At 44.0% G+C, this 25268-nt stretch overlaps 1 protein-coding gene across 4 annotated transcripts in view; it reads right to left on the bottom strand.

The window, feature by feature from the left end:
- Window positions 1-808: 808 nt before the first annotated feature.
- LOC135510617 (ATP-dependent RNA helicase DHX15) overlaps window positions 809-25268 on the bottom strand; it is a 37931-nt gene continuing 13471 nt past the window's right edge. For all 4 annotated transcript variants that reach the window (XM_064931678.1, XM_064931680.1, XM_064931679.1 and 1 more), the window contains 9 exons: window positions 22113-22280; window positions 15597-15683; window positions 14981-15130; window positions 14243-14351; window positions 7842-8033; window positions 6119-6241; window positions 5062-5252; window positions 2267-2436; window positions 809-1882 (listed from right to left, as the gene is read on the bottom strand). In XM_064931678.1, coding sequence (XP_064787750.1) covers window positions 1765-1882; window positions 2267-2436; window positions 5062-5252; window positions 6119-6241; window positions 7842-8033; window positions 14243-14351; window positions 14981-15130; window positions 15597-15683; window positions 22113-22280 — 1308 coding nt within the window. In that variant the 3' untranslated portion in view covers window positions 809-1764. The remainder of the gene's footprint in view (window positions 1883-2266; window positions 2437-5061; window positions 5253-6118; window positions 6242-7841; window positions 8034-14242; window positions 14352-14980; window positions 15131-15596; window positions 15684-22112; window positions 22281-25268) is intronic.

Raw genomic sequence — 25268 nt, forward strand, 5'->3', positions numbered from 1 at the left:
CGAGCATTAGTGAGGTCGTGCACTGATGTTGGGCAAATAGGCCTGGCTCGCAGTCTGCGTTCCAATTCATCCCAAAGGAGTTTGATGGGCTTGAGGTCAGGGCTCTGTGCAGGCCAATGAAGGCCTTCCCCAAACTGTTGCCACAAAGTTGGAATAACAGAATCATCTAGAATGTCATTGTATGCTGTAGCGTTAAGATTTCCCAATCTGCCAAACTCAAGATTCGTCCGTTGGACTGCCATATGGTGAAGCATGATTCATCACCCCAAAGAATGCTATTCCAGAGTCCAATGGCGGCGAGCTTTACGCCACTCCAGCCGCGCTTGGCATTGTGCATTGTGATCTTAGGCTTGTGTGCAGAAACCCCATGAAGCCCCCGACGAACAGTTCTTATGCCGACGCTGCTTCCAGAGGCCGTTTGGAACCTGGTAGTGAGTGTTGCAACCGAGGACAGATGCTTTTTATGCGCTACATGCTTCATCACTCAGCAGTCCCATTCTGTGAGCTTGTGTGGCCTACCACTTCGTGGCTGAGCCGTTGTTGCTCCTAGTAGTTTCCACTTCACAATAACAAATCCACTAATTTGAAGGTATGTCCACATACACTATATATACAAAAGTATCTGTGACCAAAAGATGCATATCTGTATTCCCAGTCATGTGAAATCCATAGATTAGGACCTAATTTATTTATTTAAATTGACTGCTTTCCTTATATGAACTCTTTGAAATTGTTGCATGTTGCATTTATATTTTTGTTCAGTATGCAGAGTACATATCTATATGCCAAAAAAATGCAAAGACCTTCATTACAAATTATTACAGTTTATTCATGTTATCTAAAATGGATGACCAGGTGATTTCCCAGTCTGCACACCACTATAATCTCACATTTGTTCACACAAGGGGATATCCCTTGTGTCCATTTACATACATTAAAGGCCCTATGCATCTGTTTTTATATCAATATCAAACCTTTCTTGTTAAATAAGTACCTTACTGTGATAGTTTTCAATTAAAATGGTCAAAAATAAAAAAAATAAAAAAAATAACTTAGCTTGGACTGTCTGGAAGTGGTCTGAGTGGCGAAGGGAAAACAGAAAACTAGCTGTTATTGGCAGAGGTTTGGAACTCTTTCTTATTGGTCTATCAACTCATTTACAAAAGTCCATCCCATCAAAACAGGCTGAAATGTCAGGCTCTTTTCAAACAGCTCTTACACTAAAAGGGCATTATCATTTTCACAGTATTATTCCAACCTCAAAAACAATATATAAAACACAAGACAATCACGTTTTTAACATTTCAACCTATTGAGCCCCTCCCCCTAACATAACACCAAAGTCTGGTAGCTATACAAGCAAGACGGTGGGCGCTAAACCGTCCACGCTGGTATTTTTCCTTAAATTGAAGTCAAAGTTGGTTCAATGAATTAGCATGGAATGTCTCTACCTAAGTACATTTCAGTAAGAGTTCACACTTTCTAAAAAGGAATGTCAACATCTACATAAATGGTCATGCTTTACCATGGTCAATGGCAGTAACTGTGTTGACCGCTAACTCCTACCCGGATCGGCCGCAGTGCCAACCACCTGTTAATCACAAATGACTACAGGTGGTCAAAATAAGGAAGACCCAAACAAAAAGTATGAAAAGAATACATTATGAACCAATGAGAAGAAAAGGCTTTGGAAGAAAATGAAGAGTGCTCAGATAAAGAGTTCAGATGCCCTTAGTGCTGGTATTGTTCTCATACACACTTGTGTTAGTACTGAGAATATTCCTTGGTTGAGAGTTTAGCTACGATGCGCTCCAACTGTCTCTTGGCTTCACAGTTGGGGAAGTTTCCCATCTCATAGTACTGCGGGGCGATTTTCACCAGCCTGGGAAAGGACACAAATAAACAGTCATGAAATGTGTGTGTGTATGAGAGAAAGAAAGAGAGAAAGAGAGAAAGAGAGAAAGAGAGAGAGAGAGATCGGTGCAGACATGTAAACCAACAACGCGCACAGTCCCACAAAAACATAAGGAGCGGCCTGACTGCTTTTTTTTACACCCGCTACTCACATTCTCACCAGTCTAGAAGGAAACATGAACACTAGAAGCTGTAGTCTCTCTCTCTGGAATATGTATCTAGGAGCAGGCGGGTTTGACTGCAGGCAAGCACATTCACAGACGCCTAGAAGAATCTAGGCGAGGACCGACTATAGTCAGGAGCACACGCACTAGACAAGATGGACCTGGGGCTAGGCAGGATGTGAGCTTACCACTCTGGTTTGATGTCGGTGCAGGTGCGGATGTAGTTCTTGGTGGTCAGCACAAACTCATTGTACATCACCCACTCCGGCTTGTGGTCCAGCACAGTGGAGGGGTGCAGCTGGACCACCTGGTTGTCCTTCACAGTCAGGTAGTGGCCTGTACGCTCCAAATGGGCTACCTGTCAATCACATACAGAGACAGTAGGCTAGATAGAAGCTGCACTGGGCACTTGTTCACACAAGACTAACTACATTTCAAGAGGGCTTCCATTGACATTTATTAACAAAATCTCACTAATGCATACAGTATCAAGTCCATAGACGAGGGATATGCATCTTTCTCTTTCAAGACGATTCGATGTGTATCTAGATACATGGGCTCCGATACGATACAGAAACAATACGTTTTAGTTTGAAATTATTTGGTGCGGTTCGGTTTGATTAGAGGAATGAATCGATGCGGTTCGGTGGGATACTCGGTTCAATGCTCTGACATCTGTTGCATAAACACATTAATTTTCAATTCAAATCTGCTGAGCTGACTTGTGTCTAAATTATGTCCAATATATGTCTATGGTGTATGTAGTCACCTGAGCTACTGTTAGATTGGGGGGCAATGTATGATTTTCTCTTTTGATCTGAATTAAACATGTTTTAGCTAGTAATGTATTAAATAATTAGCTATGGCAATGAATAAATAGCACAACTTTGGATTTAACCCCGTCTCAAAACGAATAGTTTTGGTCGTTATGTAATTATCAACTTGATCCTGTATATCTAAAACTGACCATATACACAGATTATTTAAAGCAAAACAACCAAAACTATTGCTGAAGGGGAACCTGAATATAAGCCCCGATCAGCAGGTATAGTCTATAGCCAGATGAAAGTTGTCTCCGGTAGCTTACTTTTATTCCAGTAAAACACATTTTTCAACTGCACAATAACCTATAAAATTACATTGGTTTTCACTCAACTAATAAAGCCTAATATTGTGCAAGCCAGTTTACAAGCATTTGAATGCTGAAGGTGCCGCGCAAAGGTGCAAGATCAGGAATAGTCCGCCTACATCTTGTTGGTCTGCGCACGAGGCAGCACAGTGAGCAGTTTGACTCGGCTACTGATATTGCCTGTGGTGTTTCAGCATGAAAAAGGACTTGTAGATCAATGACGTTCAACACAGTTACATGCTTAGCTTGACACTGAAGAAGAGGACGTATCAGTTGTCACAAAAGAGTAGGTATTTTCAGAAGGTAGAAAAAAGTCATATGAGCAAAACGTTTTAGTGAACCGGCGATTCATAACGTTTGAATCTATTTTCTGACCGATGCATGCAACATTTGGAACGGTTTGAGGTCCCACAGACCGATGCACTCAAATCTTAAACATTTGAACCAGGGACCAATGCATATCAAACATTACATCCCTACCATACACGCACAGAAACACAGTATCAAAGGTTTGCTGATCAGGCACTCATGTTTTTTTTTAATCCTGAGGTGATTTAACATGGTAAAAAAAACTATCTATAATCCCTGCAGCCGAATCGCCCTATTCAGGTTTGAACTAGACTGACCCCTTGGAATGTAGTGTACATCTTAAAGTACAATGAACACAATCAATTACACAGAAAAGGGAAGAAGAGGCAGCTCTGGGCTTAGGCGTTTTAACTTCAGCAGAATTTGCCAAGTTAAAGAGGGCGGTTCAATTTTGGTTTCCGTTCGGGGTACTTCAATATGCAGACGATGGCTGCTGTGATTAACGAGGCCAATCAATCAGTCTCAATAAAGACCTCTCCAAACAAAGATGTGCGCTCAAACGTCTCTGAACTACAATATGAGCTACAAATGTGTCTTTGCGATAAAAGGTTAATGTTGACAAATATTGTTATATTAACGGCGTAATTCAACTTGTCAGGTCCCTTGTTTTCAGGTTCCCCCAGAAATGGACTTTCAACAAAATGTCATTTATTTTCCCTTAGCAGGCAGCAAATTGCCTTGAATTCTTATTATGTGTTTAACTGGTAGTGCCTGTGTGCGCACACTTAGGGGAGGCGATCCATTACAATAAGCATCTTGACGTGTTGTGTTTTAAGCAACAGTGTAAACACCTGTTAACTAAACAGACATGGTGAGTATCGAGAAAACACCACCAAGGTGAAGCACAAAAGCAGCGCTGCATCTTACTTCAGTCTTAAAGGGGCAATCTGCAGTTGCTACAAAGAATTTAACTTCTGTCTCGTGAGTTTAGTTCAACTGTCGTACCCCATCAGAACCCAAAATATAAGCTTGTTTTACGCCAATGTTTGTTAAAGTAAATGTAAAATTATAGCCTCAAAACATGGTTAAAACTATCATTTTTAGATCAGTCCTTGCATCCATAGCTCTGTGTATGAATTTGAGAGCGGTTACATTTCTCCAGCCCCATCCCTCAGCTTTTTACTGAAACAGAGGTGTGGAGTACGCTTTGTTATTGTTTCAACTGTTGATTGCTACTTTAAGGGATGGCATTAGTTTGACAAGCTAACAAGCTTATATTGAAGACGGGTTATCTAACCATAAGTCAGTGGTACAGTGCTATTTTCCAATTTCAAAACATTGACTAGGGTTAACTGACTAATCCACATACTCTACTCTGGCCTGTGACATTTTTGGAACATGTACAAGGGACTAGCCAACTACCCAAAGGTCAAAACCAAGTGCTGTGTTGTTGGGGGACAATATGGCGCCATAGAGCATGACAACACATTCCGAGACAGAACCCTCTGGGTCCTTCCTTTCTTTGTTTGGCCAGTGAGCACTGACCTGCATGAAGAATCCTGTGACCAGCGCTCTGCGAATGTTGATGTAGTAGTCTCTGCTGGTGAACTCTGTGCTGCGGCGGGGCAGGCTGAAGCGGTCCATGATCCGGGACAGCTGCTGGCGCACGTTGTCGGCTGACATCAGCGACCTGTAGTTCACAAAGTTGTCGTAGCACCACTGTGTCGACTCATGGTCTGTGAGAGGTGAGATATAGATGCTTTCAGAAAGTATTCACACCCCTTAATTTTTCCATATTTTGTTGTGTTAAAGCCCGAATTTTAAACTAAAGTAAAACTACAAAACATTTGACAAAGAAATTAACTTTTTGTCCTGAATACAAAGCGTTATGATTGGGGCATATCCAACACAACACATGAGTAGCACTTCATATTTTCAAGCATGGTGAAGGCTGCATCATGTTATGGGTATGCTTGTCATCTGCAAGGACTAGGGAGTTTATGATAAAAATAAATGGAATAGAGCTAAGCAGAGGCAAAATTCTACAGGAAAAACTGTTTCAGTCTGCTTTCCAACAGACATTGAGAGACAAATTCACCTTTTAGCAGGACAATACCTTAGCACACAAGGCCAAATATACACGGGACCTGCTTACCAAGACAACATTTAATGTTCCTCGTTACAGTTTTGACTTAAAATTGTCTTGAAAATCTCTGGCAAGCAATGATTACCTACCAACGTGACAAGAGCTTGAATATGTTTTTAAGAATAATGTGCAAATGTTGTACAATCCAGGTGTGCAAAGCTTTTAGACTTACCCAGAAAGAGTCACAGCTGTAATTGCTGCCAAATGTGATTCTAACATGTTCAGACTCAGGGGGTTGAATACTTATGGAATCAAGATAAAACACTATCTTTCACAAACATTTTACAAAAGTTTGAATTTTTCTTCCACTTTGACATTGCAGAGTATTTTGTGTAGATCGTTGACAAAAAGGCACTGTATGTTAGGTGACATTAAGGTTGGCTTACCGGACACAGATTAAGCCTAGTCCTGAATTCTAATGAAGCATGCTCAATGGACATTCTGTGGGACACGTACTCTGTTTGAAGGCGTGGTAGACATTGAGGAGGGTCAGGTGGTCTCCGTCAATGTGGGCGAAACGCATCTTGGACTCGTCGGCCGCCTTCCTAGCCTCCGTGGGTCGTACGAAGCACTGTGGGACTAAACAAGGTTGGTATGGGCCCCAACACAGCCGCCCATAGGGATGAGTTAAGCAATTCCCACAGAGAAGAACAAGGCCTCGGGTCAGAGAGGCCAGAAAGAGCACTTCACGGGGCACAGAGCATTGCCACAGGTGCGTGTCGGAAGAAGGGGGTGAAGGGGGGTGGGAGAAGGCAAAGGAGGGTTGGCTTTCTCCTGCTTTGCGCAGGAGATGAGAGGGGCAGGGTATGAGAGGGGCATAGAAAGGGGCTCCAACCCCCAAAACATTATCTTTACTCAAACTGTTTTGCTAAAGGGCATTTATGAGGCAAGCCTGCATCTGACTCATAAGCTCTTTAAGCGGTGGTGCAGAGGGACACCAAAGAAAGTGTCCTCTGAACCACTCAATCTTTGCCTGAGCACTTTAGAGGGAAACCCGTGGTCTTGCATCCACACGGAAAAGCACTTGTACATCAAAAGGCTGCATCAAACACCTCCCGCCTTCCCAAAACTTGTTGTGAGCAGCCTAACGTTAAAACATGCTCCCATCGTGGGCTTAACGGGTGAAAGCTGAGTGTTTATCGATTCGAATCCCTACACTTGGTTGCCTGGGCAATGCGAGGCCTAGTATCCACTGCTGACTCGGTAATGAACTCAGCAGAAAACCGGGTTCCTTGACACACCAGTTATAGATGTGCAGCCTGTCCAAACAGCTAGTTAAATTCCCTTTCCCTCTGTTCAAAAGCATCGGATTCATCTCAATGAGCAGCACTCTGCTTTGGCAAGCCTAAAGTGCAATTACTGCCGCAGCACATTGGTGCTGCTCAGACTATAAACTCATTAATTTACTGTAGACACACATTTTTCCTGCCTGACAAATATTAACTGACTGACACCACCAACTCCTTCTGCTCTACTCTTTCTTCCTCACTGTGTTCAATGGGGTCGTGTGCAAAGTTAAGGCCCATTAGAGATTAAATTTGCTATCAGCCGCAAGTCAAATCACATTCATCAACATCGTTATTGAAATTCACAGTTGCAGAGATGGAGTTCAGATTACACCCCCTATACACAGCTCTTTTTAGAACTCCATCAGTACTAGAGTGATGTCATTGTTACAATGACAGAGAGGCATGGTTTTATGTTCTTTCCCGGACAAATATGTTTTTCTAACGAACCAGGTGTGAAATGCTCGGACCAGCTCTAGACACCAGACAAACAAATCTAATGTCAACAACTACATATCAAAGGCTAGATAGAGTAGAGTCTTCATGTTGTGTCTGCAAACACAATCACATTAAAGTCTTGAGTTTCAGGAGAAGTTCATGACTTTTTTATTTTACTTAACTAGGCAAGTTCATGACTTTAAACATGTCATCTAATTATCTCCAAAACCTGTCTGGTGAAATAGACTAAACAAGAAAGGGGTCAAGGGTGAAGGGATCATCGTCTGGACAACTAAGAGAAAAGAAATTGCAGATGCAGGGCACTGAATTCATCGTTTGTGGAGGATGAAGTGCAAATTTGTCATGAACATACAACTTTCACAGGAAAATTAAGTGTGCACAATAATGACGGTGGCTTGTGATGGGCATACCACACTTTTCTCCCTGAGTATTACCTGACAGCATGGCTGTGATGGAAAGAATCTCATTGGAGCAGTTGAACTCGCAGGAGGCAATCACCATCTTGGCTAGCTGCGGGTCTAGGGGGAACTCGGCCATCATGGAGCCTAGCTCCGTCAAGTCGCCGTCATCGTTGAGCGCCGCAACGTAGTTGAGCAGCTCCAGGGCCCGCATCAGGGTTTCCGGTGCTAGGGGGAGACGAGGGTAAGAACATATTTGTACAAACTGGAAGTCTTCCGACTAGCTTGGAAAGACAGTACCGTGCAGTACCGAAGAGCCCTTACTGCTGCTCGATCATCCTATTTTTCTAACTTAATTGAGGAAAATAAGAACAATCCGAAATTCCTTTTTGATACTGTCGCAAAGCTAACTAAAAAGCAGCATTCCCCAAGAGAGGATGGCTTTCACTTTAGCAGTGATAAATTCATGAACTTCTTTGAGGAAAAGATCATGATTATTCGAAAGCAAATTACAGACTCCTCTTTAAATCTGCATATTCCTTCAAAGCTCAGTTGTCCTGAGTCTGCACAACTCTGCCAAGACCTAGGATCAAGAGAGACGCTCAAGTGTTTTATTACTATTTCTCTTGACACAATGATGAAAATAATCATGGCCTCTAAACCTTCAAGCTGCATACTGGACCCTATTCCAACTAAACTACTGAAAGAGCTGCTTCCTGTGCTTGGCCCTCCTATGCTGAACATAATAAACGGCTCTCTATCCACCGGATGTGTACCAAACTCACTAAAAGTGGCAGTAATGAAGCCTCTCTTGAAAAAGCCAAACCTTGACCCAGAAAATATAAAAAACTATCGGCCTATATCTAATCTTCCATTCCTCTCAAAAATTTTAGAAAAGGCTGTTGCGCAGCAACTCACTGCCTTCCTGAAGACAAACAATGTATACAAAATGCTTCAGTCTGGTTTTAGACCCCTTTCATAGCACTGAGACTGCACTTGTGAAGGTAGTAAATTACCTTTTAATGGCATCAGACCGAGGCTCTGCATCTGTCCTCGTGCTCCTAGACCTTAGTGCTGCTTTTGATACCATCAATCATCACATTCTCTTGGAAAGATTGGAAACCCAAATTGGTCTACACGGACAAGTTCTGGCCTGGTTTAGATCTTATCTGTCGGAAAGATATCAGTTTGTGTCTGTGAATGGTTTGTCCTCTGACAAATCAACTGTAAATTTCGGTGTTCCTCAAGGTTCCGTTTTAGGACCACTATTGTCTTCACTATATATTTTACCTCTTGGGGATGTCATTCGAAAACATAATGTTAACTTTCACTGCTATGCAGATGACACACATCTGTACATTTCAATGAAACATGGTGAAGCCCCAAAATTGCCCTCGCTAGAAGCATGTGTTTCAGACATAAGGAAGTGGATGGCTGCAAACGTTCTACTTTTAAACAAAAAGGACAAAACAGAGATGCTTCTTCTAGGTCCCAAGAAACAAAGAGATCTTCTGTTGAATCTGACAATTAATCTTAATGGTTGTACAGTCGTCTCAAATAAAACTGAAGGACTTCGGCGTTACTCTGGACCCTGATCTCTCTTTTGAAGAACATATCAAGACCATTTCAAGGACAGCTTTTTTCCATCTACGTAACATTGCAAAAATCAGAAACTTTCTGTCCAAAAATGATGCAGAAAAATGTATCCATGCTTTTGTCACTTCTAGGTTAGACTACTGCAATGCTCTACTTTCCGGCTACCCGGATAAAGCACTAAATAAACTTCAGTTAGTGCTAAATACAGCTGCTAGAATCCTGACTAGAACCAAATAATTTGATCATATTACTCCAGTGCTAGCCTCCCTACACTGGCTTCCTGTCAAAGCAAGGGCTGATTTCAAGGTTTTACTGCTAACCTACAAAGCATTACATGGGCTTGCTCCTACCTATCTCTCTGATTTGGTCCTGCCGTACATACCTACACGTACGCTACGGTCACAAGACGCAGGCCTCCTAATTGTCCCTAGAATTTCTAAGCAAACAGCTGGAGGCAGGGCTTTCTCCTATAGAGCTCCATTTTTATGGAACGGTCTGCCTACCCATGTCAGAGACGCAAACTCGGTCTCAACCTTTAAGTCTTTACTGAAGACTCATCTCTTCAGTGGGTCATATGATTGAGTGTAGTCTGGCCCAGGAGTGGGAAGGTGAACGGAAAGGCTCTGGAGCAACGAACCGCCCTTGCTGTCTCTGCCTGGCCGGTTCCCCTCTTTCCACTGGGATTCTCTGCCTCTAACCCTATTACAGGGGCTGAGTCACTGGCTTACTGGGGCTCTCTCATACCGTCACTGGGAGGGGTGCGTCACCTGAGTGGGTTGAGTCACTAATGTGATCATCCTGTCTGGGTTGGCGCCCCCCCCCCTGGGTTGTGCCGTGGAGGAGATCTTAGTGGGCTATACTCAGCCTTGTCTCAGGATGGTAAGTTGGTGGTTGAAGATATACCCTCTCGTGGTGTGGGGGCTGTGCTTTGGCAAAGTGGGTGGGGTTATATCCTTCCTGTTTGGCCCTGTCCGGGGGTGTCCTCGGATGGGGCCACAGTGTCTCCTGACCCCTCCTGTCTCAGCCTCCAGTATTTATGCTGCAGTAGTTTACGTGTCGGGGGCTAGGGTCAGTTTGTTATATCTGGAGTACTTCTCCTGTCCTATTCGGTGTCCTGTGTGAATTTAAGTGTGCTCTCTCTAATTCTCTCTTTCTTTCTCTCTCTCGGAGGACCTGAGCCCTAGGACCATGCATCAGGACTACCTGACATGATGACTCCTTGCTGTCCCCAGTCCACCTGGCCGTGCTGCTGCTCCAGTTTCTACTGTTCTGCCTTATTATTATTGGACCATGCTGGTCATTTATGAACATTTGAACATCTTGGCCATGTTCTGTTATAAGAAGAGGACTGGCCACCCCACATAGCCTGGTTCCTCTATAGGTTTCTTCCTAGGTTTTGGCCTTTCTAGGGAGTTTTTCCTAGCCACCGTGCTTCCACACCTGCATTGCATGCTGTTTGGGGTTTTAGGCTGGGTTTCTGTACAGCACTTTGAGATATCAGCTAATGTACGAAGGGCTATATAAATAAATTTGATTTGATACTATTGTCAACCGCTGCCATCTTGGACCAGGTCTTTTCACACAAAAATTTGATTTTATATCAAATGAGAGTAACCTGGATAAATAAGGTTTATATAAAAGAAAGGTTTAAATAAGAAATTGAAGAGAAGCACAGGAAGCTCAAGGGAAAGTGAAAAAAAGAAACCGCAGAGGAAGATGGAAAGAACACAAGGGGAGATTAAAACAAGCACCTCTTTATGTGATGGCCGGTTACCCCGAACGGAAACTTTAATCGTGGAGTGGAGGCTCATTTTTCATCTTCCGCTCCGCTGATTCAAAACAACTAATGCAATTACAGGGGAACCCTTCACTTAATGCATCAAAACAGGGCTCCCACGTTTGGTTAAAAGATTTTCCCCAAGATGCAATTATTGACCTTCGGCTCGGGAAAACTGAAGCCTAATGACCAGTTGCATGTCAACTGAAAATTAGCTTCGGCTTCAGCTGAGGGCCACGTTGTCCACTTTAATTTCTCTCAAATAAGGAATCAAAAAAAGCCTTTTTCAAAATACAAGCAGGTATTTTCTTATGACGAACAAATCGATTCGGGGGCATCAAACCTGCTTTTGCTATAGAAAAGTGAGATTGAGCCACATGGCTTGTGGCAGACGCACTCCTTTTGGAGGAAAATCTGATTTTGCAGTATCTGTAACATGATGCACAAGTGTGGAAATGCAATCTATACATGATGCACCTCATCAGAAATAAACTATTGACCACCTCAATACATGAGAATCCAATATATTAACCAAGAGCCAAATCAATGGGACTAAAGGCTGAAAGGTACATTAAACTCACATTGGCTTTGAAATGTACTACTCTGCAAATGTCAAGAGGCAAATGAATCCCACCTAAGGCTGGTCCTTCCTGTAAATCGCTACTGATTTCTCTGGGACTTTATGTGATTTGGTGAGCCGCTTCACGCCACTGCCACTGTGCTTATTGAGCGTGGCAGGTTGACAGAGAAATAGACTGCCCGCTCGTGTGCTCCATGGTTACAGGGTGGAAACCAAGGTTCTCCATTAAGATTCAGGCCTCACTCAAATGCAACACAAACTAAAAGCCAATGGCCTACATGCCTGGGTTCTTTGGTTAACCTTAAAATATATGGACCTCTCCAATCCTTGCCCACTCCAAGGTATCACCCTGCCTGCACCGTTTCATTGCATACAGCCACAGAAGAGAGCAGCAGCTCAATGACAGTGTTCCCACTTGCCTTAATGACAGCAGCACAAACCCAAGTCGTGATTAAATCCTTTTAATGTGCCCAAATTGATGATAAATTAAAACAAATGGCTGATGGGACTCATCCCCCCACCATCATAGCAGAAGAGGTTTTCAATCGTCTCAAGGAAGCATTCCATCTCTCAAGCCCTTTGAGGAGCTGACATTTTATTCATTGGGTTGTCTGGCCTCATCAGTCAGATGACGGTGTGTGGACAATCCAAATGGCTACAGGCTAAGGCAGGGGTTCCAAAACCTTTTTTGGTCCGCAACCCCATTTGTGATCCCAATTTTTTTTGCAGCTCAATTTTTACTTTTTTAATTGGGGCTATGCCAGTCTATTACAAACTGGGACGAGCGCTCTGGCCTGGCGTTTAGAGCGTTGGGCCAGTATTTCAGAGTTTCTCTCACGACCCCATTTTTCAAAATCAGGAGACGCCTAGTTTGGGAAACGCTGGGCTAAGGAGCAAAACATGTTCCAATCATGCCCCTCTACCTGGAGTCCCACATCCATTGCTCTCTTTAACCAGTTCCAGAGATCCACTTGGCTGAACCCAAAACTCTGGCATAGCCATCCTGGGAGTGGTTCTTCTGCACCGCATGTCAAATTGACCTGTGCGCCGGCGAGATACAAAGACTTTTCTTGGAGGAGAAGCTTTGAAGTGCGTTGGAGCGAGGGCACAGCATACTACGGCTATTCATCTTTCTAGTCCAATCAGCTCGTGTTCCCGGGGCGCTAAGCAGCTAGTTAGACGGACCCAGTGCCTCCACTGACAGCGTGTAGAACTTCCAGGGACAGCCTTTTTTTCTAAGTGGATGAATAAGGTAATCATTCCTTCCCCTCATTCCCAGTTAGACTAAATGGACAAGGCTTGAGTGGACCAGGCGGGGGGCTAACCCTTAAGTGCTAGGAGACGTATAGTTGTGGGAGAGAACTGAAGGGGGTGGGTGGCGGAGGTTGGGGGAATAGGTCAGTCACGTTTCACCGGCGGAATATAAAGAGAAGGCAATAGCCAAGGTGATACCGGGGCTATTGATGTAACCAATTTCATTCTCAAAATGGTGTTTGGCGCCGTGGATGGGGAGAGATGGGTTTAATCTCAGAGGTGAGATGAAAACTGTATTAAGGTGGTGGGGGGGTCTGGGGTTGAGGCTATGGACAGAGAGTCCGGGGGGGGGCAGTTCTCCTTGGGGAGAGTAAGAACACACGCATGGTGTGTTGGCTCCAGGGCTGCTGGGAAGAGAAGTAAGTGACATTGGGACGAGACAAGGCACCTCTTGTGCGCTTTGGCCAGGCTCCAGCCCAGTGTAGATGAACAGGGGGAATAGGGGGTGCCTGGAGAAGTGACAGCCCAAACACACATCGACTGACCAGCCAAACTACTCCTCCCTAGTCACTACACCATGTCCACCCAGAGCGGGTAGAAACAGACTTGTTTTGACAGTGCAGTTTAACTACCTATTCCGGCAAAGGAGCAAAGAACCACAAGGTCCAATGTGGCCATTATGCTCAACTTCCAAGACAGAACAATTATTTTAGACTACAAACACTCCACATTTTCTCTTTTTCATTTTTCTAAGCTCATAGCTGACCCAGATTGGGTGTCATACATCAAACATTTTCAGTTCAACAAAAATGTTTTTGTGGACCTGAGCTGTACCCATCCATACCTATTCATTAGCCCTTAACAGATGATTCTGTGATTGAAATGAGACAGAAATTCACCATGGTGTTATCTATCAAAACCCAAACTTTACCACTTGAGGCCCTATTCAATCAATCTCCGTAACTGGGTTTCCAGGATAAGTCAAGAACATTAATCTCTTTTAAGTAAAAAAAAAAGAAAGTAATGTTTGGCTATGTGATTTACACTGTGAAACAAAGAAAAACTCAGCAGCATATACAATCACACTGTGTACACACACTGTGCAGAAAATAAATTAATTTAGCCTTGACTGAGATTGACTGAATAGGTCCCCTAGTAACACAAAAACAAGATATTAACACAACAAAAAGATCTATCCCTTTTGTCAAAATGCAATAAAAGAGTTATTACCTGGTGGGTCCATGAAGTCGAAATGGACCAAGTCGTCGATACCTAGCTTCTTGAGCTGCAGCACGACCGAACCCAGGTTGGACCTCAAAATCTCTGGATACGTGTTGTCCTGTGACAGAAGAAAGGGAAACCGGAGGAGACGGTTTCAAATCAAAACAAATTAGTAAGGGTGCTGATTATCTCTTTACACGCACTCGTACGTCAAAGTGAACAGAAAATAGAAGCCTAGGGCCGCTCGAAGGGCTATTTAACTTGTTTTAAAATGCCCTCTGCCAGTCAGTGTGACGTGAAAGAATTACCCTGTGGAGGACTGGGTCTTTCACGTGTTCATTTGTCACGGGGGGGATCCGTGTCATTGGCGCAGGTTATTAAAAAGGGCTGTGGGTGATTGGTGGGGAATCTGTCAGGGTGGAAAGGGCTGAATAAGGAGTAGGAGACTTGTGTTCTAAGTGGAAATACTGGATAGCTGGGAAATTTATTTTCAGTGTACAGGTATAATTAAGCCTCATATGCCTTTTCTCTGTATAGTCTAGAGGTACAAGTGCACTGCACTTATAAGAATCACGGATACAAGTAAGCAATGAACGACGATGCTCTGTACACTCTCTGGAAATAATGTAAGATGTAGGTATCTCGACCTGGGGACATTAGCATTCCTAGGCAGCTACAAATAATCAAATTGGTTATAGACAATTCATCTGGGACTAATATAATTCTTATAGCAGTACTACTACTAACCTGCATCTCGGTCTTGTAGGCCTTCTCTGTGTAGAGGCGGAAGCATTTCCCTGGGCGTGTCCTCCCGGCGCGCCCCGCCCTCTGCTGGGCCGAGGCTTTGCTGATGGCCGTGACCAGGAGGGACTCCACTCTGATACGAGGGTTATACACCTGAAAGGAACAGCAAGGGGGACAGGTGAGGTATTGAGAGGATTCAAATCACAAACACAGGTACACAATCATTTACAAAAGGGATGAGGCATAGGGGGCATCATGGTTGAGAAATAGACCAGCATTTATATCCAGGTTACAGGGGGAAATTGAGTTTCACACATACACAAGAGACACTAACACACATATTCCCAAATCACATACACACACAAGCACAAACACACATGCACACACAATCCAACCGGGAAAATATATCATCTCTGATTGAGCCACGTGTATGACTTGGCTCTGGGCTAGAGAAATGTCAGAGGAATAAATAACAGGCTTTTCCATCTCTGCCGCTGTCAGGTGCAGCGCTGCTCTGTTTATCTGGGGATTTTCAGGCAACAGAGGCAGATGATCGGAGAAGATTAGGCTAAGGAGGGGTGGATGGGGGTGATGTAGGGGAGGAAGGACAGCAGCAAACCTTTTGCTTGGCAAATCCGGGATCAATTACAAACACCACACCGTCAATGGTCAGGGATGTCTCAGCGATGTTTGTCGAAACCACGACCTGCGGAAATTAGTACAGCTGGGTTTAGAGTCAGTCGTTAGGGAGGAGTTGTAACATGGGTCAAGGCCCTGTAATGGAATGGCACTATTCAATCACTCACTCACTCATTCCGGTATTTGGTCATTTGATAGGTTAAAAATTCAGTCATTCACATATCCATGAATTCTCAATTTTGACACTGAGTCTAGTCATAAGGTGTTGAATATGTGAGGGAAATGATTAGGTCATAGGTCAAAACCTACTGCCATTGGGGGAGGTCAAAATATCTTAGTATGAGAGCGAGACGGAGCAAATGTTTTAATAAAGGGAAAAATGACCAATAGTTAATGTGGCCCCATACAAATCCCCCTTTAGTGGAGACACTGCTCAACACTCAAGTCACTACACTTCTACAGCGAGCACGCATCAACATCTGAATGAATTAAGTTCTGCAGACACTTCCATGGCCCATCGCAGACACATTGTCTAATAGGACCCAACAGGGGAGTACTGCAACAGTTGTTGCAATCAAGTCGAATGAGGCGTCTGCAAACTGCAGCGGGCTGCCTCGCCGCTGAGTGTCCCTTCCACATGTATTACCACTGCTCTTTTTGGAGGGGGTGCCGCTGTCAGCTCGCAGCACGCTACCAGTCTCCACGAGATGTCATCTTCTCTCTTACAAAAAGCTCCTCCCACAGGTCTTCAAAATTACAACAAATAATTGATGTAATAGTTCCTTTTCCAGCGGGTGGCCTGCATTTAAAATGCAGTTCTTTCAGAATCACTGTGTACGTTGACGTTCATCCTCCGAGATTATAGTCTGACAAGACTGGAGGAATTTGTTTTAGATTAAAATGAAAGTTGCGGTGAAAAAAATGAAAGGAAATCAAATTCTGACTTGCTTTCTGAGTAATGGAGCCTGTCGCCTTCAACAAACAAAGCAACACGCGGATGTTTCATGCGCCCCAAGGTGCAGGCGTCATGTGGCAGCAAGAGAGCGCCCACCAAATTAAAATCACTCACTCCGGCAATCAGAGATGTGCTCAAAACCCACCTCGAAATAGAAGCGAAGTTGCATTAAAATTAATAAGCTCGGAGGATTGCGGCAATTATGTTTAGAGTCACAAAAAATGAGTCACGGCAAAATGAGGCTCTAAACTAGAGCAGGTGATGAGAACAGAGATTTGTTTTCAACTGCTTCAAAGCTAAGGAGGGGGTTTTCTTTTCCTATGATTCCCCATTTCCAAGTATAATGTTAGAAATATTACAGCTGGGTTTCTTTAGGAGAAATTCCTCCGAGGTAACACATAGTAATACTTAGAAGAAGCAGAGGGGAGACGAGGAGGGAAAAAAGCCCACTCCTCAGCTGTCAGAAGGGTGCGTCGGTTGATCAAAGCATCAGGGCCCGGCTGCAACATTTATTTTCCCTAAAATGTAATAGGGTGCAGACAAATACTGCGTAAGGGAGGGGAGAGAAGGCAGAGAAATAACAAATGAAAAGCCGTTTGGGTTGTGGTATCAACGCAAACGGGGAAGCTGCTGTGGAGTTGCACGTTTCCCAGTCCCAGATCTTTTTCTATTACAATTATCCCCTATAGCAAGGCTGTCTATGAGCAATGACAGCTGAATCGGAGCATCGAAATCAAATGAGTCACATCACCCTATGGGTCTCTCTCTGTCAGCGTTTACACAAACAGGAGAGGAGGGGAGGAAGGCAGATCTGCAGCTGCTCTCACGCGAGCCTTGACCGCCGCTGGGGGGGTGTTCCCGTTATGTAACGATAGAGCCTGATTGGCCCCAGAACCCTTCAAACTATGTTGTGCACCATGGCACTGGAGACTGGAGTCAGACAGGCAGAAACCTGCTGTACTGGGAACTTCCACTCCCACTCCAATGTCTCAGCATAATGTAGGGGGGGTGGTAATAAAATTGCTTCATTGCATATTCTGTGCACTGCCACTTCTTTCATATGGAAAAGTGATACCAGTTCAACTACAAGCACAGGAAAGATGCTAATAATGAAAGTTTCCCATTTACATTAAATCTCCAAAAGCATTGAACAGACACTTCCTTACAACGAATGACAGGCGTGAGAAACATTCTTCCAAGGAAAAAGACAGCATCACTTTCCTCTAACAAATCTGCCAATCATGTACTTAATTTGTTAGTGTACATGTGGCTTGTATGTGAATGCATTTAGTTAATGCTTTCACATCTTTTGATCAAACATTTGCCGGTACAAAAACACTTCTGTGAGTTATCATCCATCGATATGGGTCCAAAACAGATTCTGAGCACTTGCCGCCCATCCTGCGTAGCTCCGTTTCGTTTGGCTGTCTAAAGCGGTGAGCCTTAAAGCCTTTTCAAAATCCTACCTTTTAAGCGAGGATTTCTCTCCAGCCAGAGAATGCCTGACTGTTTAGTTATTAATGCCTTGGACATTTTTGGGGGGCCCAGCCCTTGGCCTTGTGTAATTCTGCCGTTAGAAGTAGAAGCATTCTGCTTTCTATTCATGCTGAGGAGAGAGGCAGCATCCAAAGACGACCCATTTTAAACCTGTCAGAAGGCAGCCTGGCCAAGCCAACGGTCACTTCGATTAGTTTACACCTCCCCCTCGGGAGGGATGTACATCTTGATCAGATTGAACACTAGAGGTGCATTGCAAGAATCCACGGTGGCAGGTATCACTTCACAATACGTCTGAGGGGATCTCTTTGAACTAAGAGGAATCAACCACCTTTTGAAACAAAATTACATGCTGACAACTAGAGCAAAACTGTAATTAAACCAAAGCCAATTGCTTGGCAAAAAGTTCAAGACATTAAGAACACCTAGCCATATTCAGTGACCCGTAGGTGTGGAGAAATTGCGTCTTCTTTGAGTCAATGACCCAGCTGATAAGCAATCTTGAACAAAGTTGGCTAGCCTAGCATGGACCGGCAGGTTGGGCCATCATCTCTGGAAAACAACAATGTCGGCCAACATTTCCGCAAAAGGAACGGGTGGCAAGGAGCACTTCGTGTCCTGTTCAATGGGATGACTCCCACCAGTTTAGGCCAATGACCTGTACGTCAGGGAAGACTAAGTCAGTGCTTTAGCAGCTGCCACAGTAGCTAGCCTGCCTCCTCACATTTCATAACCATATAGGAGGGCCTCTCATTGACTGCATTGATTCAGAATGCGTCTGGAGGCTGGGGCCTGTTACACAGAGAAGCACAGTGCGGCTCCTTCCTGTCTGTCTGTCAGCTGTATTGAGCGTTCCAGACTTTTCATCAGTAATATCATTAGAGCATCATCTCTGCGCATTATTTCTGGGTTATTAACCTGCAGGGGGTGAGCACTGTGGCTAACAGGGGCTATCTTTCACTCCAACCCTCTGGGAGGAACTGCCTGTTGAAAAATAAAACCTTCCCTTGATTGGTAAAAATGGAGGGCGCCTCGAACAATTTGGGCCCTGCCACATCAGTGACTTACTGGAATGGATCCCAGCGGGCGTGCGTCGCTGACTATTGAAGGGATATCCACACACGTGAGGATGATAGAAAACAAACCTAACGCTAAACAAGAGCCCATTTGTCAAAAGCGCATAATGATGATACTTTGAAAGGGAGAGGGGGGATTAAAGTCTTTGCTAGTAATCACAGTGAATTGAAGCTCCAACACTAAATCATTAAAATGTTCTAAAATGGGAGATCAGTGGCTTTTCTGGGGAGACATGACGGGCAAGCAAGTTATGTTAATGGAGGGAGTGCTTAATGCAGCCATTAGCATGCGGGACAGCAGAGGCCGGGAGCCTTAATTCTTTCATTGTCTCTCCTTGGACTTGCTTGGGTGACATCTCACCTCAGCTAAGGCTCAGCCACTGACGGCGTCAGACTGACAACAGAAGGCCAAACTCACTCTGTGCATGCTTTTGTCCATTCAAGACAAATGCCATTGGCTGCCACTGCTACATTCAAGACCCTTGACCAATTAAGCTAAGTGAGAGACCAGAATTGATGATATTCATCAACCTGGACATTGAGTGAAAGCAAGTCATATGGTGTTCCAATGATCATTGCGACCTACACGGTCATTTTAGCCTCACTCTCCCCTTTTGCAATGTAAGTTCAGACACCGACAACAGCTCACCTCCATGTGACAGTCCCTTCAGGTGAGGAATGGGGGACAACATGAAGAAAAAACTACCTGAGAGGTAGCACGCTGTTGAGACGGTCTGTAAACACCAGGGAGGAGTCTGGCACTGCTGAGAGTGCATATTGGGAAGAGGTTCTTTGTTCAAAGAATTGTTGAATGCAAATTTACAGCCACTTAACAATTCTCCCAACCATCCAAAACACCCCGTCCCGATCTATTAAGATGTGGAAGTGGCGTCTCCTGGGACCAGGCATCCAAACCACTCCCTGTGCTGCCTGTGTCCTTCTTTCATGTCAACATCCCTTTGAACAGCGCAAGCAAACACAGGGATGATGTTTGAACTTTGGAAAGATCCCAGGCCCTGGCTTAGGCCAAACTGTTGAGCCTACTTTACACAAAACGCACACACGTGGAGGAGAGAGATAAAATAATGTCACACCGGGAGGGTGAGCGAGGAAGGCCGGAGCAAGCATTTCATCCGACTTGTCTTGAACAGCAGAAAAAGATGGGCCTGTCAAAATGCTGTGGGTCAGACCGCAGCGGTAGAAAGGAACGTGATGACAGCAGCCTTCCTAGACTTGCCTTCGGAAAGTACTCAGACCCTCAACTTTTTCCACATTTTGTTACGTTACAGCCTTATTCTAAAACTGATTAAATATATGTTTTTCCCCTCAGAAATCTACACACACCACCCCATAACGACAAAGTGAAAACAGGTTTTTAAGAAATGTTTGCAAATGTATTAAAAACAAACACAAAAATACCTTATTTACAGTATTCAGACCCTTTGCTTTAAGATTCGAAATTGAGCTCAGGTGCTTCCTGTTTCCATTGATCATCCTTGTGATGTTTTTACAACTTGATTGGAGACAACCTGTAGTAAATTAAATTGATTGGACATGACTTGGAAAGGCACACCTGTCTATATAAGGTCCCACAGTTGACTGTGCATGTCAGAGCAAAAACCAAGCCATGAGGTTGAAGGAATTGTTCGAAGAGCTCCGAGACAGGATTGTGTCGAGGCACAGATCTGGGGAAGGCTACCAAAAAATGTCTGTAGCATTGAAGGTCCCCAAGAACACAGTGGGTTAGCCGTGCAGCAATGCTCCCCATCCAACCTGACAGAGCTTGAGAGGATTTGCAGAGAGGAATGGGAGAAACTCCCCAAATAACGGTTGGATGAAGGGTCCCTTGGTTAAAGGGTCATACCCAAGAAGACTCCAGGCTGTAATCGCTGCCAAAGGTGCTTCAACAAAGTACTGAGTAAAGGGTCTGAATACTAATGTAAATGTTTTTAATACATTTGCAAAATAAATATGGGGTATTGTGTGTAGATTGATGAGAGGAGAAAAAAAAACAATTAAACCAATTTTAGAACAAGGCTTTAATGTAACAAAATGTGGAAAAAGTCAAAGGTTCTGAATACTTTCCAAATGCACTGTATATAATAAAAATGATCAGGCGGTGACTTCATTATTACAAATAAGTCATCAATAATCTTTCGGGGCTCCAATGACAGCCAAATCAGCCTCAATTGGGTAGGCAGCACACAATGAGTCATTCATCAAATCCCAGTCAGATGTTGGGGCAAATGTTCGCAAATTACTGGCGGTGTGACAGGGTTTTGATATTCCATCAGATTCCTTGCCAACAGCGTGGCCGTCCAGGTGGTTCCACTGCTGTGATTATAGTGCGCTCGTTTGAACACCGAGCCATAAACAAAACGCTGGACAGGTTTGCGGCCCGTATTAATAATGGAACATGAAGTCGAAGGGCCGTACATTGCTCTGTGGGACCAGTTCAGGACAAGTGAACAAGAAGAGGGGAATGTTCACACATTCTTTTGTAGATGAGCAAAGTTCCAATAATGCATGCTGCCTTTCCCTGGCACTGAGAAGACCAGATGATTGTGGCCTCTGTTCTCTGAGATAGAGGCTGTGCAAAACCAATAGAGGAGCGCAAGAGATTAAAAGACTGTGGCTTCAGTGCTTTCCTCAGGCATGGAGGGAGTGAGTAATACCCCAGTTATATTTTAGAGCAGGGAATCATATGCTGACAAAAGCAGCATATGTTGTGTGAGTCAGTCCTGCACCAAAGCAGAAGCGGGAAAACAGTTTTTCTAACCCCCCCTCCCACTCCTCCCTCTCCATATCCACCTACCTACTTCCCCGTCTCTCTGCCACTCTCCAATTCTCGCTTCCTTTAGCCCTCTCACTTTCTCCCACTTTCACTCCCTCCCTCCCTCTCTGGAAGGGAGATATTGAGTTGCTGGGATGCCCTGTGCTGCTGAGGAGTGAATCGAGTGGCGTTTACCTTCCTCCCGATGGCTCCGTTGGGCTTGCGGGGTGGTGGCGGCTCAAAGATCCTTTGCTGCTGCTGGGGCGGCAGCGTCGAGTACAACGGGATGATTTTGATGTCCCCCGCGTCGTGTCCCAGGTCGTCGATGTCCCTCTTGATGCGCTTGCAGGCCTCGTCGATTTCCTGAAAGATGAAGCGGAAAAAGTAAAAATGGGCAGGCAGGTGAAGGGTGGCTGACGAGGAGCAAGCACTTGGGCACACAGTAACCTGGGGCTTGGTTTGAATAGCACCTTGAGAGACAATGGGGAGAAAAAGGTCTGAAGAGGAGAGTAGGGGTTAGAAGGAGAACATTTGTTCTGCCCATCTCTCCGTCTGACTGAGGAAATTAAACCTGGACTGCCGCGTGCTTGGTTGAGCTCCCCATGGCTGTGTTGTCAAATGCAGCAATCAGGAGAACACAGACACACGGTTCATTATTCCATACCGCAATATTGTAGGAGAAATGTGAAATGAGAATGCTGCACTGATGCATAACCAGCGGCAAATCATGGCAGATCAGTTTAGTGGAGCTGAACATTATAGAGCCAGTGGGCTCCCAGACAGAGAAACTTAACAACCAGGGGAATAAGAAAACATGACAGACGACAAAAGGCTAGGACTCCGACTGAACTAGGCAGCCTGAATACAATAAACCAACATGGTACGGACTGCCATAATGTGACGTTAGCAAATGCAACATATCAAATCGGTAAACGGCCCATGAATAATTAAGACTATTACTTTGCAATCGACCATGCCCACGAGAACCCTAAGTGACAAGCGTATATACAGCCTACATAATACTATATAGCCTGATAGGTGTCTATGATTCCTGGAATATCTACACTAAACACCACACTTGTTTTGTCCCCCCATCTCCAGACATTGGACAATGTTAGCTATGAAAAAGACCAGAAAACGTACTGAAGCGATAGCCACTGCATTTTCATGTTCATACTTAAAGGAAAGGTTGCACCATATATATATATATATATATATATATATACATACATATATATACATACACACATATATATACATACACACACACACACACACACACACAGTGGGGCAAAAAAGTATTTAGTCAGCCACCAATTGTGCAAGTTCACCCACTTAAAAAGATGAGAGGCCTGTAATTTTCATCATAGTTACACTTCAACTATGACAGACAAAATGAGAAGAAAAAAAATCCAGAAAATTACATTGTAGGATTTTTTATGAATTTATTTGCAAATTATGGTGGAAAATAAGTATTTGGTCACCTACAAACAAGCAAGATTTCTGGCTCTCACAGACCTGTAACTTCTTCTTTAAGAGGCTCCTCTGTCCTCCACTCGTTACCTGTATTAATGGCACCTGTTTGAACTTGTTATCAGTATAAAAGACACCTGTCCACAACCTCAAACAGTCACACTCCAAACTCCACTATGGCCAAGACCAAAGAGCTGTCAAAGGACACCAGAAACAAAATTGTAGGCCTTCACCAGGCTGGGAAGACAGAATCTGCAATAGGTAAGCAGCTTGGTTTGAAGAAATCAACTATGGGAGCAATTATTAGGAAATGGAAGGACATACAAGACCACTGATAATCTCCCTCGATCTAAGGCTCCACGCAAGATCTCACCACGTGGGGTCAAAATGATCACAAGAACGGTGAGCAAAAATCCCAGAACCACATGGGGGGACCTAGTGAATGACCTGCAGTGAGCTGGGACCAAAGTAACAAAGCCTACCATCAGTAACACACTACGCCGCCAGGGACTCAAATCCTACAGTGCCAGACGTGTCCCCCTGCTTAAGCCAGTACATGTCCAGGCCCGTCTGAAGTTTGATAGAGAGCATTTGGATGATCCAGAAGAAGATTGGGAGAATGTCATATGGTCATAATGTCATATGGTCAGATGAAACCAAAATATAACTTTTTGGTAAAAACTCAACTCGTCATGTTTGGAGGACAAAGAATGCTGAGTTGCATCCAAAGAACACCATACCTACTGTGAAGAATGGGGGTGGAAACATCATGCTTTGGGGCTGTTTTTCTGCAAAGGGACCAGGACGACTGATCTGTGTAAAGGAAAGAATGAATGGGGCCACGTATCGTGAGATTTTTAGTGAAAACCTCCTTCCATCAGCAAGGGCATTGAAGATGAAACGTGGCTGGGTCTTTCATCATGACAATGATCCCAAACACACCGCCCGGGCAACAAAGGAGTGGCTTTGTAAGAAGCATTTCAAGGTCCTGGAGTGGCCTAGCCAGTCTCCAGATCTCAACCCCATAGAAAGTCTTTGGAGGGAGTTGAAAGTCCGTGTTGCCCAGCAACAGCCCCAAAACATCACTGCTCTAGAGATCTGCATGGAGGAATGGGCCAAAATACCAGCGACAGTGTGTGATAACCTTGTGAAGACTTACAGAAAACGTTTGACCTCTGTCATTTCCAACAAAGGGTATAAAACAAAGTATTGAGATAAACTTTTGTTATTGACCAAATACTTATTTTCCACCATAATTTGCAAATAAATGTATTAAAAATCCTACAATGTGATGATTATGATGGAAATTACAGGCCTCTCATCTTTTTAAGTGGGAGAACTTGCACAATTGGTGGCTGACTAAATACTTTTTTGCCCCACTGTATATATATTCCACAAATCTAACAGCTAAACAGCCTTCATGCAAAAATGTACTAAATAATTAATGCACTTCTATTTTCGCAATTTGAATTAAATGCATTAAAACCTCATACCAACAACACATTGCGGCTTTGACGTCAAGAGAGGAACAGCCTGCTGGTGGCTTCGGTGATAGAGGCGATTCGGGGAAAGTAGGTACTAAAGTGCCCAAAGAGTTTTGTCATGTTATGTTGCTAGTAGATTATTTAAAAAAACAAAACTTAACTATTTTGTGCATTTCACAAAATAGATGGCATCATGAGGCAGGAAATGATGTGCATATATATTGAAGCAACATCATCAACATCAGTCAGGAAGTTAAAGCTTGGTCGCAAATGGGTCTTCCAAATGGACAATGACACCAAGCATACTTCCAAAGTTGTGGCAAAATGGCGTAAGGACAACAAAGTCAAGGTATTGGAGTGGCCACCACAAAGCCCTGACCTCAATCCTATACAA

Source organism: Oncorhynchus masou, chromosome 23 (assembly GCF_036934945.1).
Source record: "Oncorhynchus masou masou isolate Uvic2021 chromosome 23, UVic_Omas_1.1, whole genome shotgun sequence".
Taxonomy (NCBI): Eukaryota; Metazoa; Chordata; class Actinopteri; order Salmoniformes; family Salmonidae; genus Oncorhynchus; species Oncorhynchus masou.